General features: G+C 36.2%; 1 protein-coding gene across 1 annotated transcript in view; it reads right to left on the reverse strand.

Moving 5' to 3' along the window:
• Positions 1-18,319, reverse strand: part of LOC110164994 (contactin-3-like) — a 68,527-nt gene that overhangs the window by 13,748 nt on the left and 36,460 nt on the right. Inside the window, exons 12-15 of the mRNA XM_055166030.1 lie at positions 16,710-16,879; positions 13,333-13,450; positions 4,181-4,339; positions 316-465 (exon numbers count right to left, since the gene is read on the reverse strand). Of these exons, the coding sequence (XP_055022005.1) occupies positions 316-465; positions 4,181-4,339; positions 13,333-13,450; positions 16,710-16,879 (597 nt within the window). The remainder of the gene's footprint in view (positions 1-315; positions 466-4,180; positions 4,340-13,332; positions 13,451-16,709; positions 16,880-18,319) is intronic.

An 18,319-nucleotide genomic window follows, 5' to 3' on the forward strand; every position in this document is an offset into this window, starting at 1 on the left:
TCAAGAAAAAATTTTAAGGTCTAGTGAGACATACATTTGTGCTTCAACTTCTTTTGACATAGTAAAATGTACATTTTTTCCTATCTCATATTTTTTGATATACTGTGAGTTAAAATTAAACTTCACTGCAGTTTTTTAAATGCATGTTCATGAGTTCTATTTTTGTTTAGTCAAATTAAACAAATCAAAGGCAATAACATAGTATTATTAGTAGTATTAGTTTATATTGAAATTGGAATACTAAATACAGTAAAACAATGTTTCTAATATGGTGCAGCCTGTGCAGACTATTTCAGATCTTTTCCTTTTACAAACCTGCATCTTCTGTTCTGGTTTTCACAGACACTGGACTGGGCTCGCCAACGCCCACACTGTTTTTGGCCAAGACCCGAAACTCATACTCCACCCAGGCGTTCAAATCCACCACAGTAGCCGTCAATGTGTTCCCATCTATTACTTCTGGGACTGTGAAAAACACAATGGAAAAGGTAAGACAATAATACCATTATAGCCAAATCTATTTAGCCTATAGGATTTGGACAGTTAACTGGCTTTACTCAGCCGTGTGAGACCAGGCCGCGTTGTTATTGGTGAACTCACAGCTGGAGAGTGGATTGTAATCACATAAATGTCGTTTTTGATCAGGCTATATTATACGCACTTGGAGTTAAATGAAAGAAACTGGTTTGGGTGATGGATCATTCTGTATAAGACATTTCATATCGACCAAGGTATGATTTTTGCTGACGTAGGTTTAACAGCTTTAAATCAAATTACAGTAGTATAATTTATAGCTAGGGGTTGGGGTTGGAGATATTGACAAAAATCTCATCTTTATTTTTTTTGATTATCTCAATAACATTCAAACAATATTTTACCAATCTACAAAACTGTGCCTGTAAATGACTTGGTTAAGGTCCAAATATTGCATAAAATATGAAAGGATCATAAATGCAACCACAAAAATGCAGAAATATCACATTGTACCCCTATTTGGAAAATAACACAGCTCATTGTGCTGTTATTTTTAACCATATTAAATAGATAATATACTCAACATTATCATTTTGCATTATCTCCAGAATTGTGATACCATCTTTTTTTTTTTTTTTTTTTTTTTTTACATGTCTCCTGCCTCTAAATAAGAACACTTTCTAAGAGAGCCAAAACAATATTAATTTAAAATTTACAATAGTGAACAAGATTTATTTTAGATTTTTTGGGACAGACATTGGGCTGTATGCTTGTGTACTGTAGGCAGTTTACAAAATTAAATATAAGCTTAAACTATGCACCAGCATAGACATTTAATAAATACATCACTACTGAACTCATACATTAGCAAGAACATATCCAAGACCTCTAAATATAATGAGGTGAGTCAAATCAATTTTCAGAACAAAAAAGTAATACTTTAACAGGTCGTGATGCCACCAGTACCAGAGCTGATTTGCATCTTTATCGCAGCCAATATTAGCAGAGTGAGAGCAAAAATGATGAGATTTTTAATTAACAAACATTAAAAGTTTGTTGAAATGTGAGACTGAAGGTCACAGAGTATGCTTACGTGTGTCTACCTGCGGAGGACATTGAGAACTTATTTAAACACTATTCCTGTTTTACATTTTGAATGCATCTAATAACCTTAAGAGGGGAGCTTCTGCCCTTCATTATGTTATTAGTATGATTTCCATTTTTTCCAAGTTTGAAATTCGCAAAGAGTAACTGGCTTCTAACCACTGTGGCTATAAAAGATGTTTTGCTATTAAAAGTGTCAGCAGTTATTTTATTTTATTAGAATTTTTCACTACAAATAAATGACTCATTCACATTCTTACCATAATAAGGGTGGTCAAAATAAATAAAACAAATGCAAACATGGAAACCTAGATACTAACTGATAGTAAAACTACTATTGATACTTGATACTCCATGGAAAAAAAGCAGGAAGGGGCCTTCCTCCAGACCAAATAAGAGTCAGGTTTGTGAAAATGCTCTCAGTAAAGATGGTCAGAATGTGCATTTTATTTTAGTATATTTCTTCTGGCTAAAAAGTTACATCGTGTGCCTTTAAAAAACTACTATTATTTTTAATTGAAAATTAAATGTTAGTGTAAAAAAATTGTGTTTTATATTATCAGAATATTGAGTATCAAGCCTTTTTCCTTTTAGTATGGTAAAACACTACTCTAAAACCATAGTGAATATGTGGGAGTGAATGAGTATCAATGAAATTCTAAGCCTTATTAGCCAAGTGTACAATTAAGGCAAAGTTGCAAGAAAAAAAAAAAAGGAGAATGGCCCAAATTTAGACTAGAATAATTGTTGTTGCTTGTTGGTTTTGTCCTTCATATTCATCATTGTGTAGATTAATTTGAAATCATTGCAGCAACAATAAACGGCCAAACAAAATATCACTGCTATGTCAATCTTGTGAAAACCTGAGGGACACGTTAATTGCTCTATGTGGGTTAGTGCTTGGACTATTAAACAACAGCATACATTGTCATTTGATCCATTTTTGATAAGAGACTATTGATTAAACTAGCTTTTAATCAAACTCTCGGAACATGAACACACCAAAAGACAATACCTTCTCATTACATGTTCTTACACCTACAGAAACAAAACACTAAATCCATACATACTTTTATTAACAGTGCATTTTTCTTCACTGCATTAGCAACCAAAGAGAACCGTGTCACTTCAGTAGCTTTCATTTAAGGCTGTTAGCTAGGCGGATTAAAGTTAGAGTCAGTGTGAGGTGTGGAGGTCAATACAGTGGTGTAAATGAGATCATGTATAAGCCCGGTGCAGTCTGACCCCCACGTCTCTGGGGTAAAAACCTGGATTTTGACCCTATCCAAATGCCTCGCTCCCTGGCTGACCCCACACCCTGACCTGCCTATTTGAGGGGGGAGTGAAGAATGTGAAGAAATTTCCCAAAGGGCCTCTCAAGAGTATATGAATAAAATCACATGACTACTGACACTGCTTTACACCTCTGTGCACCAGGACAGTGATACTTTGAACTCTCACTTGTACTCTAAGACTACTCATGCCTGATATCTTTCATGTTTATTTTTTATTGAATATTACTAAAACCCCATTTTAAGTGTATTTCTTAAATTCAACTGTTACGTGAAGAGAAAATAATGCATTCAACTATAAAACCAAAACACTCCAAACTCTAAAAATCATAAACATTCCCTAGCAGTCAAAAGCTGTGTGGACACTCACTACATATTTGTTTTCATAATATAATTTATTATAGCACAGTTGAACATTTTGAGATCAATCTAGGGTTAGATTCCCCTACGGTTTAACAAGACCTGCCAAATCAAACATTGAGCCAGAGCACGGTGCCAACGTAAAAACCTGCCAAAACCCTATCCAAATGATTGTCAATAGTGACCAATTAAGTGACTTTGCATTCTTGCACTGTTGAAGTACTTGAAGTCTCTACTCACTCTAATATACAAGTCAGTCTAGATGTACGCTTTTTATCTTTTTTTTTTTTTTGGCTTACAGAAAGAACAGAAATAAATGTAGAAATTATATTGAGGCTATTGAACTAGTTCTAGCTTCAAATCTGGGTCACTGACACATTCAACACAGGATACATACATGTAGTCTGCAGCATGTTAATCTGATATTGACTTGAGTTTAAAGGTCCTATACTACACACAACTGACTCATGTCACAATGATGGTCACCCCTTAAAAACATGACTGGCGTTGTGTTTTGTTTCATTCGCACAAGTTTGAGTAATCCTTTATTATTAGACTGTCTACATCTCCAAAGCTCAGAGCTGTTCCACCTTCTAATGCCAGTTAACAGCTACATTTGTTCCTTTGTTCAGAAGATAGGCCAGGGCTAAAATCATCCAAATTATTCTAGTAAAGATGTATGGAGTTTAAAAACACAGTGGAGCATTTCCTGCATTACTACATGACATCACAAGGTAGAACAGAGTGTTGATTTGTTTGAGAGAAGAACCTGCCTAAATATGCAGGGTTTGTGTATGAATGAAACAAAATATGTTTTGAAGAGGAAAACAAATTCTAACATAAATAGGAAAGTATTGAACTATGGGCCCTTCAGTATGAAATGAAGGATGAACTATGTGGATTTTGTGCTTGATGGAATAGAATGCATTGTCTACTAAGGTGATGCCTACCTGTGTTGACCCTCTGCCAGCCCACGGTGAAAGGAGTGCGGGTCTGGATGAGGTAATGGCTGATGGGGCTGCCGTTGTCTCTGCCGGGACTCCAGGCCAGCTGGGCCGTGCTGTCTGTCACCTCCTCCACTGTTACCACGGCTGGAGGGCTGGGGGGGCCTGGCTCCAACACAAGAGCAGCGCACATGTCCCGAGCAGACGCACAGAGGGACGAAGGAGGACGTGAGGAAACAGTTCAGTCAGTTCAACAGCTCAAACATGCACAAAACCAAACAAAGGCTGAAATGGCTTTTGTTTATAGTCTAAGGGTGTTAGTGTTGTTAGATTGTAAATGAGTTTAACTTTCTGTGTTAGCTTATTGTAGTCCCAACTTCTCAGTCACAACATAATTAAAATAATTTATTTAATTCAATAAGTGTATTGCAAAGTGAATTTGGTATGAGATGCATAAATTGTTGCTGGTCGTTATTTAGACCAGTTCATCAAACTTGAGGAAAGAGTGACCCTTAAACCTAAAATATACAATTATTTTAGCCCTGCACAGTTTTTTTAGTTTTTGTTATTTTGAACACAAATAACAGGAAGCACTGTTAAAAGCAATTGCTAATTAGCAACTCTTGTACTCAGTTAGGCTTTCCCAATATATTCTACACAATACTATGCATTATGCATCAAACCAGGGCCTATCACCATGGAAACCTCATTAAAATGGCCCCAACAGATTTCATTCACCAAAATATCGCTCATTAGTTGACTATATTATGTAAGGTGCGGTAAATAACAGTTTCCTTGGTTTTCAATCTCAGAATAGAAACACATTTTTGGTGCATTACATAAAAAAGTTACAATCGATAAAAGTTTTGAAAAGATATTGATATCACAAGAGGATTGCTTAGTTTAAGAGAGTAAGATATTTATAATTGAATGTGGTCAATGAAGTGTGTTACATAAACCCAGCATAAGCATATTTTTAGCACTAGAGCATATTAGTTTGAAAAGCTCCAGTGGCCTTTGGAGATACTGGGTATATCTGTGAGACTTTAGGTGGAAAACTGTTAAAAGAGTTCACTGGAGGAGGCTGATCTTCATTAAGAATTAACAAGGAATTCAAAATGTATTCTCAAAAATGCAGCAGAAACGCTCTCCCCACATGGTACTAACGGATCAATGTAACAAGCCAGCACATGGGGAGTCAAATTAAAAGGTAAAAGATTAAACAGCCCTGAAGAAGACAGATTTTTAAATCATTTATTTTCATTATTCGACCAATTAAGCTTTGTAATGTTTCACTTGACAGTTTCCTATTATAGTGATTGTGTCCGACACAAAAGAGAGATGAGGGAGGCAGACACCAGAAAAAGCACCTCAGGCAATCTATATACTGTACTTATAATCCCAGTTATATTCGAATGATTAAGATGCTACATGTATTTTTTACAATGATATTATATTATTTATGCGTCTGTATTCATATGCATGTGTCCCGTTGAGGTACCACTTTGGCACGGCGTTTTGTTTACACTGCTGTTTCGCACACATGACCTCACTGCCCCGGCTTTAGTGATATTGATCTATGTAAAACTCATTACCAGCTCTTGATACAAAAACCCCTTTAATACACTGGCCTCATTAATACATATGAACGCTGCAGCATACAATCAAGAATCAATTCCTTATCCTCTTAATTATATTTCATTGGCTGGGGCCACGAGGTGCTGTCAGCGTCTACAGGGGGTCAGATAATCCACTTTTAATATAGACAGTTTGCCTGGGCTTTAGAGAGGTATGCCATTAGAGAGTGTGTTATGAATACCTGAAACATTAATAATATGGTTTCATGACAAAAGACGGTAGCTACTGAAGTAAATGTCAATATTCAATATAATTTTCTGAGTTTAATCTCAGTTTGAATGGACACAATTAGCTAACCATAATTTCCTCTACAAGCAACAAAATACCCTGTCTTTTTCAGCATTAAAACTGCTAATGCTGTGGTTTAGATCTGTACAAGCATGTTCTGAAATACATGTGATTCTTGTATTAATTTGAATTTATAGGCCTGTTTTAGTATTTTAGTCCTTGATGTCCTGTTTAAAATTTTTAACAGAATCCTATTATTAAAACATAAAATGTAATCACAGTCACAATGCTTGTCAGAAAAAAAAATCTGGTCTAGTTTCTAATTTCAATATAAAAAATAAAAAAACACATTCACATTTTCACTCATTGACATTCCAAACAGTCACATAATTTGTGCACTTTATAATATTTACAGGGCATGGGACTAATCTGATGTGATAAAAAAGACTAGAAGATCAAAATGTTGCATTATTAATCTGCAACATGGAAAAAGTAGTTTAATCATTATAAAGTATGTAAGACGTGTTTTCTAATTAAACATAGAACATATTTGAGATAAAAGGCAGCTGGAGTGTGTTTTCAGTGTTTCCCTTTAGGCACATGATGCAATAGAAGAGTTACTGCAGTGAATGCTAATAGAGCAACCATAGCAGTGACCTTCTCATATCCAGCACCACCCAGTGGAGTGTTTGAGACAAGTGGCTTCAAAAACATTTGTGTCGGCTGATGTTGTAAACAGAAGAAAGCCCACACGATCACTCAATAGCCTTTGTCTCACAAACAATTACCACTGACCTTCAGAGCTGTGAGACAAGTGGATAAACAACTGGGACAGAGACGTGCCATATTAAACGGCAGAGGCACAATTAGCTATTGTCATAATAGAGCTATTGACAGATCATTTTAGTCAAATCAAGGACAATATATCGAGAAGCAAACAAAACACAATGCTATGCTCAATTTAAGATGGTACGATTCCAACACTACGACTTCTGATAGAAGAACTTGTCTAAATTAAACATACAGTGTAAAACATTTGGAAAAATAATACATTAAAGTATTTTTTTCCCCTTATATTATGTTTTTTAATCAAATCCACTACAATCTCTACTACACTGTCTACAAAAGGGTATCAGTGCAACAGGCATGTGCTTGAATGACAGCATTCTCTAGCATTTGAAGAAAGCATTACCTTTGGTGCTGAGGTACAAATTTAAGGTTATCTTATTAAGATTTTGTTATTTATAATTATCAGTGATCATCTCTTCAATCAAAAAATCAACTAGAGCCTATCCCCTGTCAGTAAAAGACTGTAGTTTGGGGCAGAATTCAGACTTAGAAGAAATAATCAGACTATTTTTATTTTAAATCGCAATTATTAAAAAGTCTGCATTGTTTAGGTTCAGGAAATTCATATTAATTCTTACAATTTGTATTTGTTTTGATCTGTTTTAATAAGACAAAAATAAATCACATTGAAAATCTCAATCAATCAATTTGAAGTCTTGTTTTATCGCCTAGCCCTATAAAAATACTGTACATATACACTAAAAACACACTAACTTTGAAAATGTATTTATTTTACAAATGCAAATCTAATATTTGTTCCTAGATAACTTAAGCTCAAGTCAAATGAATGTACAAAATTAATTCTTTGAAATTTGCTTCTGATGTATCTCGTCCCTACCCCTGAGCCCATAAGTCTACAGCTGAATAAGTACAACACCTGCATCAGTATCATAGTCAAATGAGATGTCCATTATTCATGTTGTTGTCTTTACATTAAAATTTCATTGTTATGCATGTGCAGATGAAACTTGCAAAGATTCCCTTTGAGTTCTGGCTCTCCCTGCCAAAAGAAAATGTGCCTCGCCGACGAAGCTGCAATAAACAAAGCAGAGCCTCATTTAATCTGGAAACTAATTCGGCTGCTGGTCATTTGATTTCCACTTAATCTTCAATTTCAGACTTTTTAATGGCCGCAGTGGGGTGAGCCAGTTAAATATGGACCTATAGAAAAGTCAGGGCATAAATACCATTTTTATGCTTAAAACTAATCCTCTAAAACTATATTTGGTCAATGTAGTGTCTATACATTTATCTTCTTAATTCAATTAGTAATTTGACATGACTATCTCACTCACCCATAATTCATTCTCCTTGATTACTGTTTTTATATACTGTTTTCCCTTCCCAATTAAGCAAATTTTTGAAAGACATGCATGTAGTGAACTGGTACATTTGAATGATCCCTTGTTAATAAATAAGCATTGAAATGGCTGTTTTTGAGCATGTCTCTAGTTTAACTGGCAGTTGTCCAGGTGCACCCTAGCTCTGACCCACAACAACTGGGATACGCTCCAGCCTCCCACGTAAGGTACAACAGATAGAAGATGAATAATTCAATATATTTCTGATAGGAATACACACTGGAGCCTCTGATATAAGGTAAGAAATAACATGGTAAAATGAATGCAATGAAAAAACAAAATTATAAATGTACAATTTTTAATACTCAAATTAAAAGAAAAAATATGAATAAAATGATTTGTTCTGACATGTACACACACTGAATTTTATTAGCTGTTTTTTTTCCAGATATATTTGATTTCAATAAATAATAATGTGATTTAATTGCAAATTTGATTCATTGTTTAAACAATGTATAAATTATTATTATTACTATTATAAATTTTTAAACCCCTTTTCAAGTGGACTTATCTATCCTTACAAACCATATGCCAAACTTTTATGCAGTGCAATCACAATTTTTTCTTTCTTTTTTGTTTCTTCAATAAAAGAATAAAATCTATTCGATTATAATTCATATTTAGTGAGCTACAGAGAAAACGCCTATCCATTAGTATGGAAAAACAAAGGAATTAACTGAATTGTAAAAATATGTGACTCTATTTTCACCTGCTCATATACAATGCATACATTCTTGCATTTCAATGGCGTAATCATGGAGGAGCTGGTGTCACAGATATCATGCACCGATCCTGAGGAGCCTATCCAGCATCATCAGTGGTACATGCCCTAGTGTCCTGTCATAGGCATAAGGTTAATGGGAGTTTCCACAATGTAACTGGTTGCCCGCGGTGACAAAACCCTTTGATCTAAATTTGTCTCCTCTGTCATCTTGTCAAGGCTCTTGTGCTGGTGATCACACCCACAGCATTGGCCACAGTTCCTGGTTTTCCGATCGAACCTTGCGCCTTCACATTGGACGTGCTTCGATCCCGGGAACGAGACACTGTGACAGCTGCCGTGATCAGGAAGTGTAAATAATGCACAGTCGGAGTCACACTCTGTGAGTTTCTTTGCTGTCGATAGAAAGCAAATGTATTCCACTGACCTTGTGTAATTTAATACTTGCACCATATATTTATATAAAAGAATAATGTTATAATAATGGTATTGATTTAGTGAGCACTTGGTGGGTACAGTGTTTTGCCTAAGGACACAAAAGCAATAGCAATGCTGATATTTGAACTATCAAACTTCGAGTTAGATTATATTGAAATTAAATACACCACAGTCATATCCCCTTGATTAAAAAAAGTTTCCATTGAGGCTAGGGGTGGGTGATAATGTCAAAATGTAAGTTATCTCAATATAAGGAGTATCACGAATATATATATTTTGACAATCCAACAGAAAGGTGCCATAACATGTCTTTGAAAGCATTAAGCTTAAGTTTAAGTATCAGACAAATGTTAAAAGACTTTAAAAGTACACATAAAAATGCGGAAGCATTACTCTATATCCTCATTTAGTTGTTTTTTTTGTTTTTTCCAATTTTCAATCAGCTCAAATTTTGTATAACTTAATTCACATATTATCAATATTTCAATTATTTGCCCACCTCTAATTGAGGCATCAATTCTGGTTTAGTTTTGAATTAGTCCTTATAGTTGCTATAATGTTGTTTGTTATTGCCGATGTATAGTTATGTATTAAAAGTCCTGTATTACACAAAACTGACTCTTGTGAGCTTTAAGCCATGCTATAATGTTGTTACCTCCTCAAAAACATACCTGGAGTTGTGTTATGTTTCATTCACACATGTTTGAGCAACTGTTATTCTGTCTACATCTCTAAAACTCAACCTCCTTTCCACCTTTTGATGTACTGAAGCAGTAGATTTCAAGTTAACAGCTACTTTTTACTTTAGTTCAGTAGAAATTGCCAAAGCTGAAATTATCCAAATGATTATAGTGAAGATGTATGTAGTGGAACACGTTGTGTATTACCACATGACATCACAAGGTGGAAGTGTTTTCTGCTTGAGAGATAACCTCAGCCTTAATATACATTGTATGAATGAAACAAAACACAACTGCTGGTATGTTTATGATAACTAAATAACATTATAACACAGATCATAAAATAATGTAATATGGGCCCTTTAAGTATTTGTATTTTGACTCACCATTACAAGTACACAATTTGTCAAACTTAGCATGACAAAAATACATGTTAAAACCTGATGACAAAACCAGTGTTTGTCATATATTTAACTGAACTGTTTTGGAGACACTTGGTCCTTTGAAAGTGGTGCTTATTGTTGCCATTTGCCAACACTCTAAGCATTACAGTGCTTTCCAGCCTCACCAGATAGAGATATGGATCCAACCTTTTCAAATCCTGACAACCAAATCATCCCTCACCCCCCATGACATTTAATGCATTTGCACAGTGTCAATTTGAGGCGCATTGATCAAAACTCAACTCTCCTGCGCTAAGCTACACAACGCAAACTGCAACACAAAGGGAAAGTTGTAGTATTTTGTTCTGCTTAGTGTAGTGTGGCTCTCGACAATGGTGTGTGTCTCTAGAGCTTTGCATACTGCATGAGTGGGCCCAGACAGGTAGCTAAACAGTCCACTCCCTGCTACACAGCACATCACCGAGCATTAAACATTAAAAAGAGGCCGGGATCCAACAATAAGCAGGAATCTAGTCAGCCGTGTGACGAGTGTTCAGTGAGTGCGCTGCCAAAATCAGAGGAGATGGCACTAAATATTGTTGCTACACAGGCTTAAATAGAAGCAACAGGGATTATGAGAAAAATAGAAATATAATTCATACATTTTAATGCAAGTATGATGTAAAGTGTGTAGGCCTATTATTACATATCATATATAACCAAACTTGGGTAATGTATGTGACTCTCTTCCTTTGTATGGTATTGGATGTAATAATCAGCTGTTTTCTGCCATGAAAAAGGGTAGCCTCAAATAAGCTTTTACTTCTGCCTACTCCTTTTGAGCACTGCTGTGCTTTTCTGTAGTATTTATTTTGCAAATGTTTTCTTTGTGTTACACTGTGTAACAAGTTGCTCAAATAAAATAAAATATAATAAAAATCTCAAAAATAGGCTTTTGTGTAAGACTTGGGTTGTCAAAAAATGTGAACACAAATAATTGAAACTAATATTGAAAGTAAAGATTCTTATTTGAAAAAAAAAAAAATAGGACACATCTGGGCCTTTTCTGAATTGTTTTAGATCTATATCCTATCTTGTTTAAGACCACATCATAATATTAAAGAAACTATTATCAGTTTGTGTTCCAAATAACATTCTATTGCCGTATTACCATTGTAGTATTGAAACTGGGATTGGAGCTTTTGTTTAGTATCAATACCAAGTTTGAAATCTCTGTATTAAGACAAAACTAGAGAAGAATGATGGACTTAGATAATAGTTGTACCCTCAGTTGGACACTCTATTACTGCCTTCAGGCTGACAGACTGGGAAATGGCTGCCAATCTATGCCAATGGCCGCTCTGACCACCACACATCACTTTCAAACATAGTTGATGTGTCTTGGCCAAGAACACAATATACGCTGGCCAGAGGTGGTATTTTGAGATCACTCTAACAACCTGAGTCACAGTCATCCACAAACATATGACCTTCTAGAAGTTCCTAATATTATAGATGCTGTGCAAGTGCGCACACCTCTTTCTAACCTAATGACAAATATGAGCAAAATTGTGCATGCAAATTGCTTATTGAATGAAAATGCCCATAATGTATTATCTGTCTGTGTATATGGGTCACTACACAACTATGCATAACCTGACCACTGGTTGGGCCTCTAGCTGCAGGGAAATTCACCAGCTGTGTCATTTTTATATTGAAATGACAAATAAATTCTGATTCAGTTTCATTTTCCCATAAACAAAACTGGAGACAGCAGAATTTGACTGCTTGGGTGGCACTGCATAACTAAGAACATGACTGTAATCCACCCATGTGATTGCTAATTGTCATTACCACTACCCTACTAGTCAGGCCGACCAATCTAATTAATTTTCTAATCTACTGTACACAATGAATGATTGTGCTGTGTGGAGAGAGGCGGAACAAATGCCACGCAAATCGAACTCAGAATGCAAATCAAAAAACATGCAACAAATCTGAACTCTTGTGGGGTTTAATTGCAGTGACAAGTGAATAAATACTGCATGGTGCATATTGGTAGAAATATCCCACTAGAAATGAAGTTACTAAGTAGGAGTAGTAATAGTAGTAGTAGTATTCTCACTCTAGTAATGCACTTTACTAAAATACACTATCAATAACATCAAATACTTTTTTTTTAGTAGGGATTATGAAGTCTTTGGTTATGTTTACAAAAAATAAAGGAAAAAACAAACAACTAATTAAGGTATAGGATTTTGATGAGGATTTTTGACCATTCAAACTAATATTAAGTTTTAAATTGTCATTATTTGTCACTTTAAACCCCATAAATACAAAATTAAACACCATTTGTCTTGTTTTGTCTCTTAAAACTCAGAAAAAAACAAAACAAAACATATATTTACATTATTATGTGAATAAATATGTGCCACCAAGACTAGCTGAGATTTTGGACACTTCTGTCAACTCCTACATTTGCTTCATCCTCCAGTGACGCCGCCCTCCTCAGAACTGACAATAGATAAGTAAGCCTGACATCTAAACTGCACCCTGTAATATGACAGCATCCAAAATAAATAAAAAACATGCAACGGGCTTGTACACACTGCAATTACATTCCAGTTTAAAGACCAAGGGAGCTGTAAGAGCAGACAGATGTAATTTTGCCACTGAAAGGGTGCATTTTCTTGTTTGTCATAAAAGCGATACATCAATTTCTTTGGCATTAGCTCAAAGAGAGAGATCACACTCGCTATAGTTGCCACTGCATTTATGAAAGAGGAACCATGAAAGAGGAACCTTAAAACACTGTGCAGCCTGCATTTAATTAGCCAGCGCAAAGAGGGGGTTTTCTTACCTTTCACGATCAATACGGCCACGGCTGACAGGCTCTCCACATCAGTGTCGACCACGCAGATATATTTGCCCGCGTGGTAAAGCTGAATATTCCTAATCATCAGATCTCCTGCTGTTCTCTGCCAAAGGAGGGAAAGAAAATATTATGTAGCATGAAAGATAAGATAACAGATCCGGTGACAGCAAATTAAAGAATGAAGTCAGGCATGTAATAGTGGACAAACAAAAAAATAGTGGGCATAAAATAATAATTGTACAAGGAACAAAAAGAGATATTTTCAACAAACAGTAATGTGAGTATTTCTGAGTCAGATGTCCAGGACTAAAAAGGATCAAGGCTAGAAAAAAATTGCAAATTGATTTTTATGTCAAAAGGAGCTCGAAGTGTTTTACTGTTTTTTCGATAAAGGTCTTCAAATGTGACCTCCAAATGTGCTGTGTAAGTAACTACACAAACATGGTTTTACTGGAGAGACATAGGCTGTATCTAGAGTCACATCACAGGAGACAGCCATAAGCGGCAAAATTAGTGGTAAAATTGTTCTCTTAGAGTTGGCAGGGGGAAGAGGGAGACAGCGCCAGCTTGGTTTAATTATGGAAATTAATTCCTTGAAGCAGCAGAAGTTAAGTTGATAATCTCTGTGGACTGGGGACATTTAATACACAGAGGAAATAAGGCGATGTGGGATCACATGCGGACAAGACCAGATTTGAAGTGCAAAATGTCACAACCATTGACAGACAGTAAGATTCTAAAACCACACAAATAAGTAAGAATAAATATCAAATAACACCATTTTGGTTCTCTTCGGGTGCATCTGTCAAAAACTGATTTGTTAAAGAAGATTTCTGACAAATTATTATCACATGGCCCCATAAGACGTGAAGATTGACAGATATGATTGACAGCTCATTCGGCTGCCTCTGGTGTCATAGCTATCGCTTCATTATTACATTGAAGACAAGAGCACTGACTCCACTCTAAATGCAGGATGTTTGCCAAGAAAAAAACTACATTTTTCACTTAAAAAGACAAGTTCAGTTGTCATTTTGCTGGGAAATGTATAATAACAAAACTACTGTATGCTGTATTCCCATATTTATTTATTTTTTGGCATCCTCTCTTTTTTAGCACAGTGAACCAGACTTCCAGGGAATTGGCAGGAACATCCAACCACATGCTGTAATGTGGGTGAAGTGTCTTGCCCAAGGACACATCAGCAGCACATGCATGGGCAACGTTCCCGACCCTCAGGTTTGCCACTGTCGATACTTTGATACTGAATACATTTGCACAATAATTTTCACTTTCTTAACAATACTAGTGGCAGCAATTCAGCACTGTGCCGTTAGGATAAGAAGCAACACATGCTGAATGCATCCTGAACTTCTCAAATATGTAAAAACCTTCTGTCTAAATAAAACCAGCCAGCTTCTAACATCAACCTTCCAAGTTCATATTTAAGCATCTCAGCCCCACAGTCCATTACAAACTTATCAAATATGTAAAATTTGAAGCATGATATACTGGTACAAACAAATACTGTGATAAACAAAATATTGAAACTACTTTATGCCACTGACACAAAAACAATAATGCAGGATAATCCCGCAAAACCATTTTTAAAGAACAGTATCATTAAAAGGCCTCCGCTGCAACAAATGAAAGCTCAAATATTACTTTTATTACAGAAAAATGGCAAAAATCTCTCATCTATTAAAAAGAAATTGTATACATCATAAATAGTGAGGTTAAAAAATTATATTATATTTCATTTATTGAACGATAAATTTATATAGCAATTATTGTGAAAGGCTTAGTCTAAATAAAACCAGCCAACTTCTATCACCAACCAAGTTCATATGTTTAGCGTCTCAGCCCTGCAGTCCATTATTTCTGTGGTATATGGCCCATCATATCTTTTGTGAGTGAGGAGGAAGCCCATAAAAGCAGGAGAATAGGTAATCTCGGAGGTGTGAGGGTGCAGTGAAGGTGTTCTGTCATTCTGAAGCAGACTCAGTCATGCTTTCACTCCCTGTAAAATAAAAAGACACCTCAAATGATGTGCATCCTCATCCTGTTATGAGCCCAGGAGCAGCAGACAGTGTCAAAGTGGGACTTCAAAATAATTCAGAACCAGTCAAACGATTACCACAGTGGAATGAGTGTCAGTAACTCACAAACAGATGAAGACCTGTCAAAATGACTAATGGATTACCTACAGCAGAGGTTGTCAAGTGGTGGTACAGGATTCACCACTGGTACTATTTTTAAAAGCAAAACCAGAAACACTACAACACAACAATATAACACAATTTTGCATTTGGCCTATCTGTATTCCCAAATTGAACAGAATATTTTACTTTTCTGTTCTTCTGAATCACTGGATATTTAACTTTTTGTATGAATATTTTACCTAGAGTATCTGCCATACCACCACATAGACAGCTTTTCCACCTTTTAGATGAGACCCTTTTTAAGTCACAGCACACTTTTTAGGTTGAAAATACTCCACAGCACAACACCTACAAAAATATTACCACACCTCATATATATTGTAGCGAATAGTGTCCATGCCACTGTGTCTGGTACCTAGAAATATATTTGGTAAGGGTAATAGATTTGCTTTGTTTCTTGGCTCAGGAAGATAATCCCAAACAGTAAATTAGTTTACCCACAGGTTGGCAGTGCTCCTACAGATAAATGCTGCCAATGTGTTCTTGGGCCAGACACTTAACCCACCTCAGCCCAGGTGTCTGTGTACACTGGTACATGAATGCAGTTGTGAATGGGTGAGCGCTTTGAGTACCTTACGGGTGGAAAAGGGTTATGCAAAAATGTGACCATTTACCATTTTACTCAAATTGGACATGTTTGTCAGGCACACCTGCCAAACACACAAGGCACACTAGTGTACCCAGCACACTGGTTGTTAATCAAGGCTTTAGATGTTTGAAAAGGCCTGGACCTATATGTACAAGTATAAAAACGGGTACTTTTGGTGCATTTTTGACAGTACTTGACAGAAAAAAGAGAAACACAGACCGAGAGGTTTCTTTTATTTCTGGAGTGTATTTTGACATAACAGGCAGCATGTTTTCATTCACCGGAGCACAATAGACAAGCTTTGAGTGGAGTGATTTAATAGGATCATTTTTTACAAAGAATCTCACATCCCCAGAGCCTATTATTCCTCCAGGAGCACTTTTAAAAGATGGTATCACACCAAATGTTGGCTGTAAATCTCTTATCGAGATGTCAAGCGGCAAGCTGTCCCTTTAAATCAAAGCCAAAGTGATGAAGCGGCCAGAGAGGTGGCAACTGCCCATTTGCACATTTGAGATAGATATATAGAAAGAACTGAGGAGGTCACTCACCCCGCCCACCAGCTCAAAATGGCCGTCGTCCTTGGCGATGAGCTGTCCGTTGAAGGCCCAAGAGAAGGAGATGTCCAGCACAGGGTCGCTGGACACCTGGCACGGCAGCACGATGCTCTCGCCCACAATGATCTCCATGTCTGATGGGCCCTGCGTGATACGAGTAGGATCTATGGGGAGGGAATGAAATGAACAAGTAGTAATATCACAGAATCAAATCAGAATCAAATGTTTTACCTCTACTCATGAAAAGCAAAAACAGTTGAACACAAATTGGTTTGTGGGTATTAGGGACATACTTTATAACTTTGTCTGGTTGGGAGATTACTCTAGTCTTGTGAGTGAATGGGAATAAACAGTGCTATTCAAGAACTGAAGACATTTCTGTAAATTACTACTTTGTCACATTTTTCTTATGTTGTTATTCTTTGAAAAACAACATTATAAAGTTAACGAAGTCCTCGGTGTATATGTTCATAAATAGAAGAATTTCTGTTGTCTATAAATTGTGAAACTTATAGAAGTACAATAATTCTCAAGTAAAATAACTGAAAATTATTACTGGTATTAATACCAAGATAAAGAATACTGTGTAAACATTAATTTTAAAAAGTACGCATAAATATAGGAAATTTGTTTTCTCCACACTAGTGAGTTCAGGACCTCCTGGTTACACTATAGTAAAGTATCTAGTCGTTTTCCACTTCTGATAATGAATATTTACAACTCAGACCTGACCATGGGTGAAGAAGGGCCCTCTCCCCTACACAGCCTAATGCTACACCCATAAAATAAGCCATTCCCAATCTCCCACTGAACATGATGAACAGTGTTAAAATAAAGTCTACCAGGGAACACTGCAAATCACTGGCAGCGCCGCAGTGTATTCTCTATATAAAACCCTGTCTCATAAAAGTCTTACTTAAATAATATGATAATGTGCAGCTGCTAAAATGGCCTAATACTTCAGGCTGACACAGCTCGAATAATCCTGATAGCAATTACAATGCGCAGCAGATCTGATAAAGCTTCATGTAATGGGGCCTACGTGCGAGACAAAAAAACCAGGGCTTTACAATCTGCAAAAGGGAATCATTTGGCCAAGTCTCTGTGCCTCGAAAGTCAGCATAATGAACCTACACAGAAAGGTACAAAGCAAAGAACGCACACTTAACTAAGTACCTTAAATGGACTATCATTGAGTAAAAGGACATAGAAAGAGCATGGCTTGAGCCCCAAGACACTCATAATCAAAGCGTAGGTGACCCTTCTGTGTTACTTTGAAAAATAAAGCCAGTAATTAGTACAAAAGGTGAGCTAGGTAGTTTTAGCGTGCCCAGTGCCAATCAAGAGTCAATGGCTGGGGTGGAAGCACATTTTCGATAATGTTGACACACCTCTGTGACTAATGCTACCGTTGCCTTCACTTGTCGCACTAAATTGGTGGTTTCAACTACGCTAAGGACAAGCTTGATCAAGTGCTATGCTCAAACTAAGTGCTTTATTGCAGCTGCAGCGAAAATGTAATTTGACCTGAAAGTCGATAAAATTAACAGTTTGCAAAGTTAAGCCCAGCACAGCATCGTCTTCCGTTCAAAATAGCAAACAGA

Source organism: Boleophthalmus pectinirostris, unplaced genomic scaffold, assembly GCF_026225935.1.
Source record: "Boleophthalmus pectinirostris isolate CB_2022bp ecotype Guang Dong unplaced genomic scaffold, ASM2622593v1 HiC_scaffold_8, whole genome shotgun sequence".
In the NCBI taxonomy this organism is placed as follows: domain Eukaryota; kingdom Metazoa; phylum Chordata; class Actinopteri; order Gobiiformes; family Gobiidae; genus Boleophthalmus; species Boleophthalmus pectinirostris.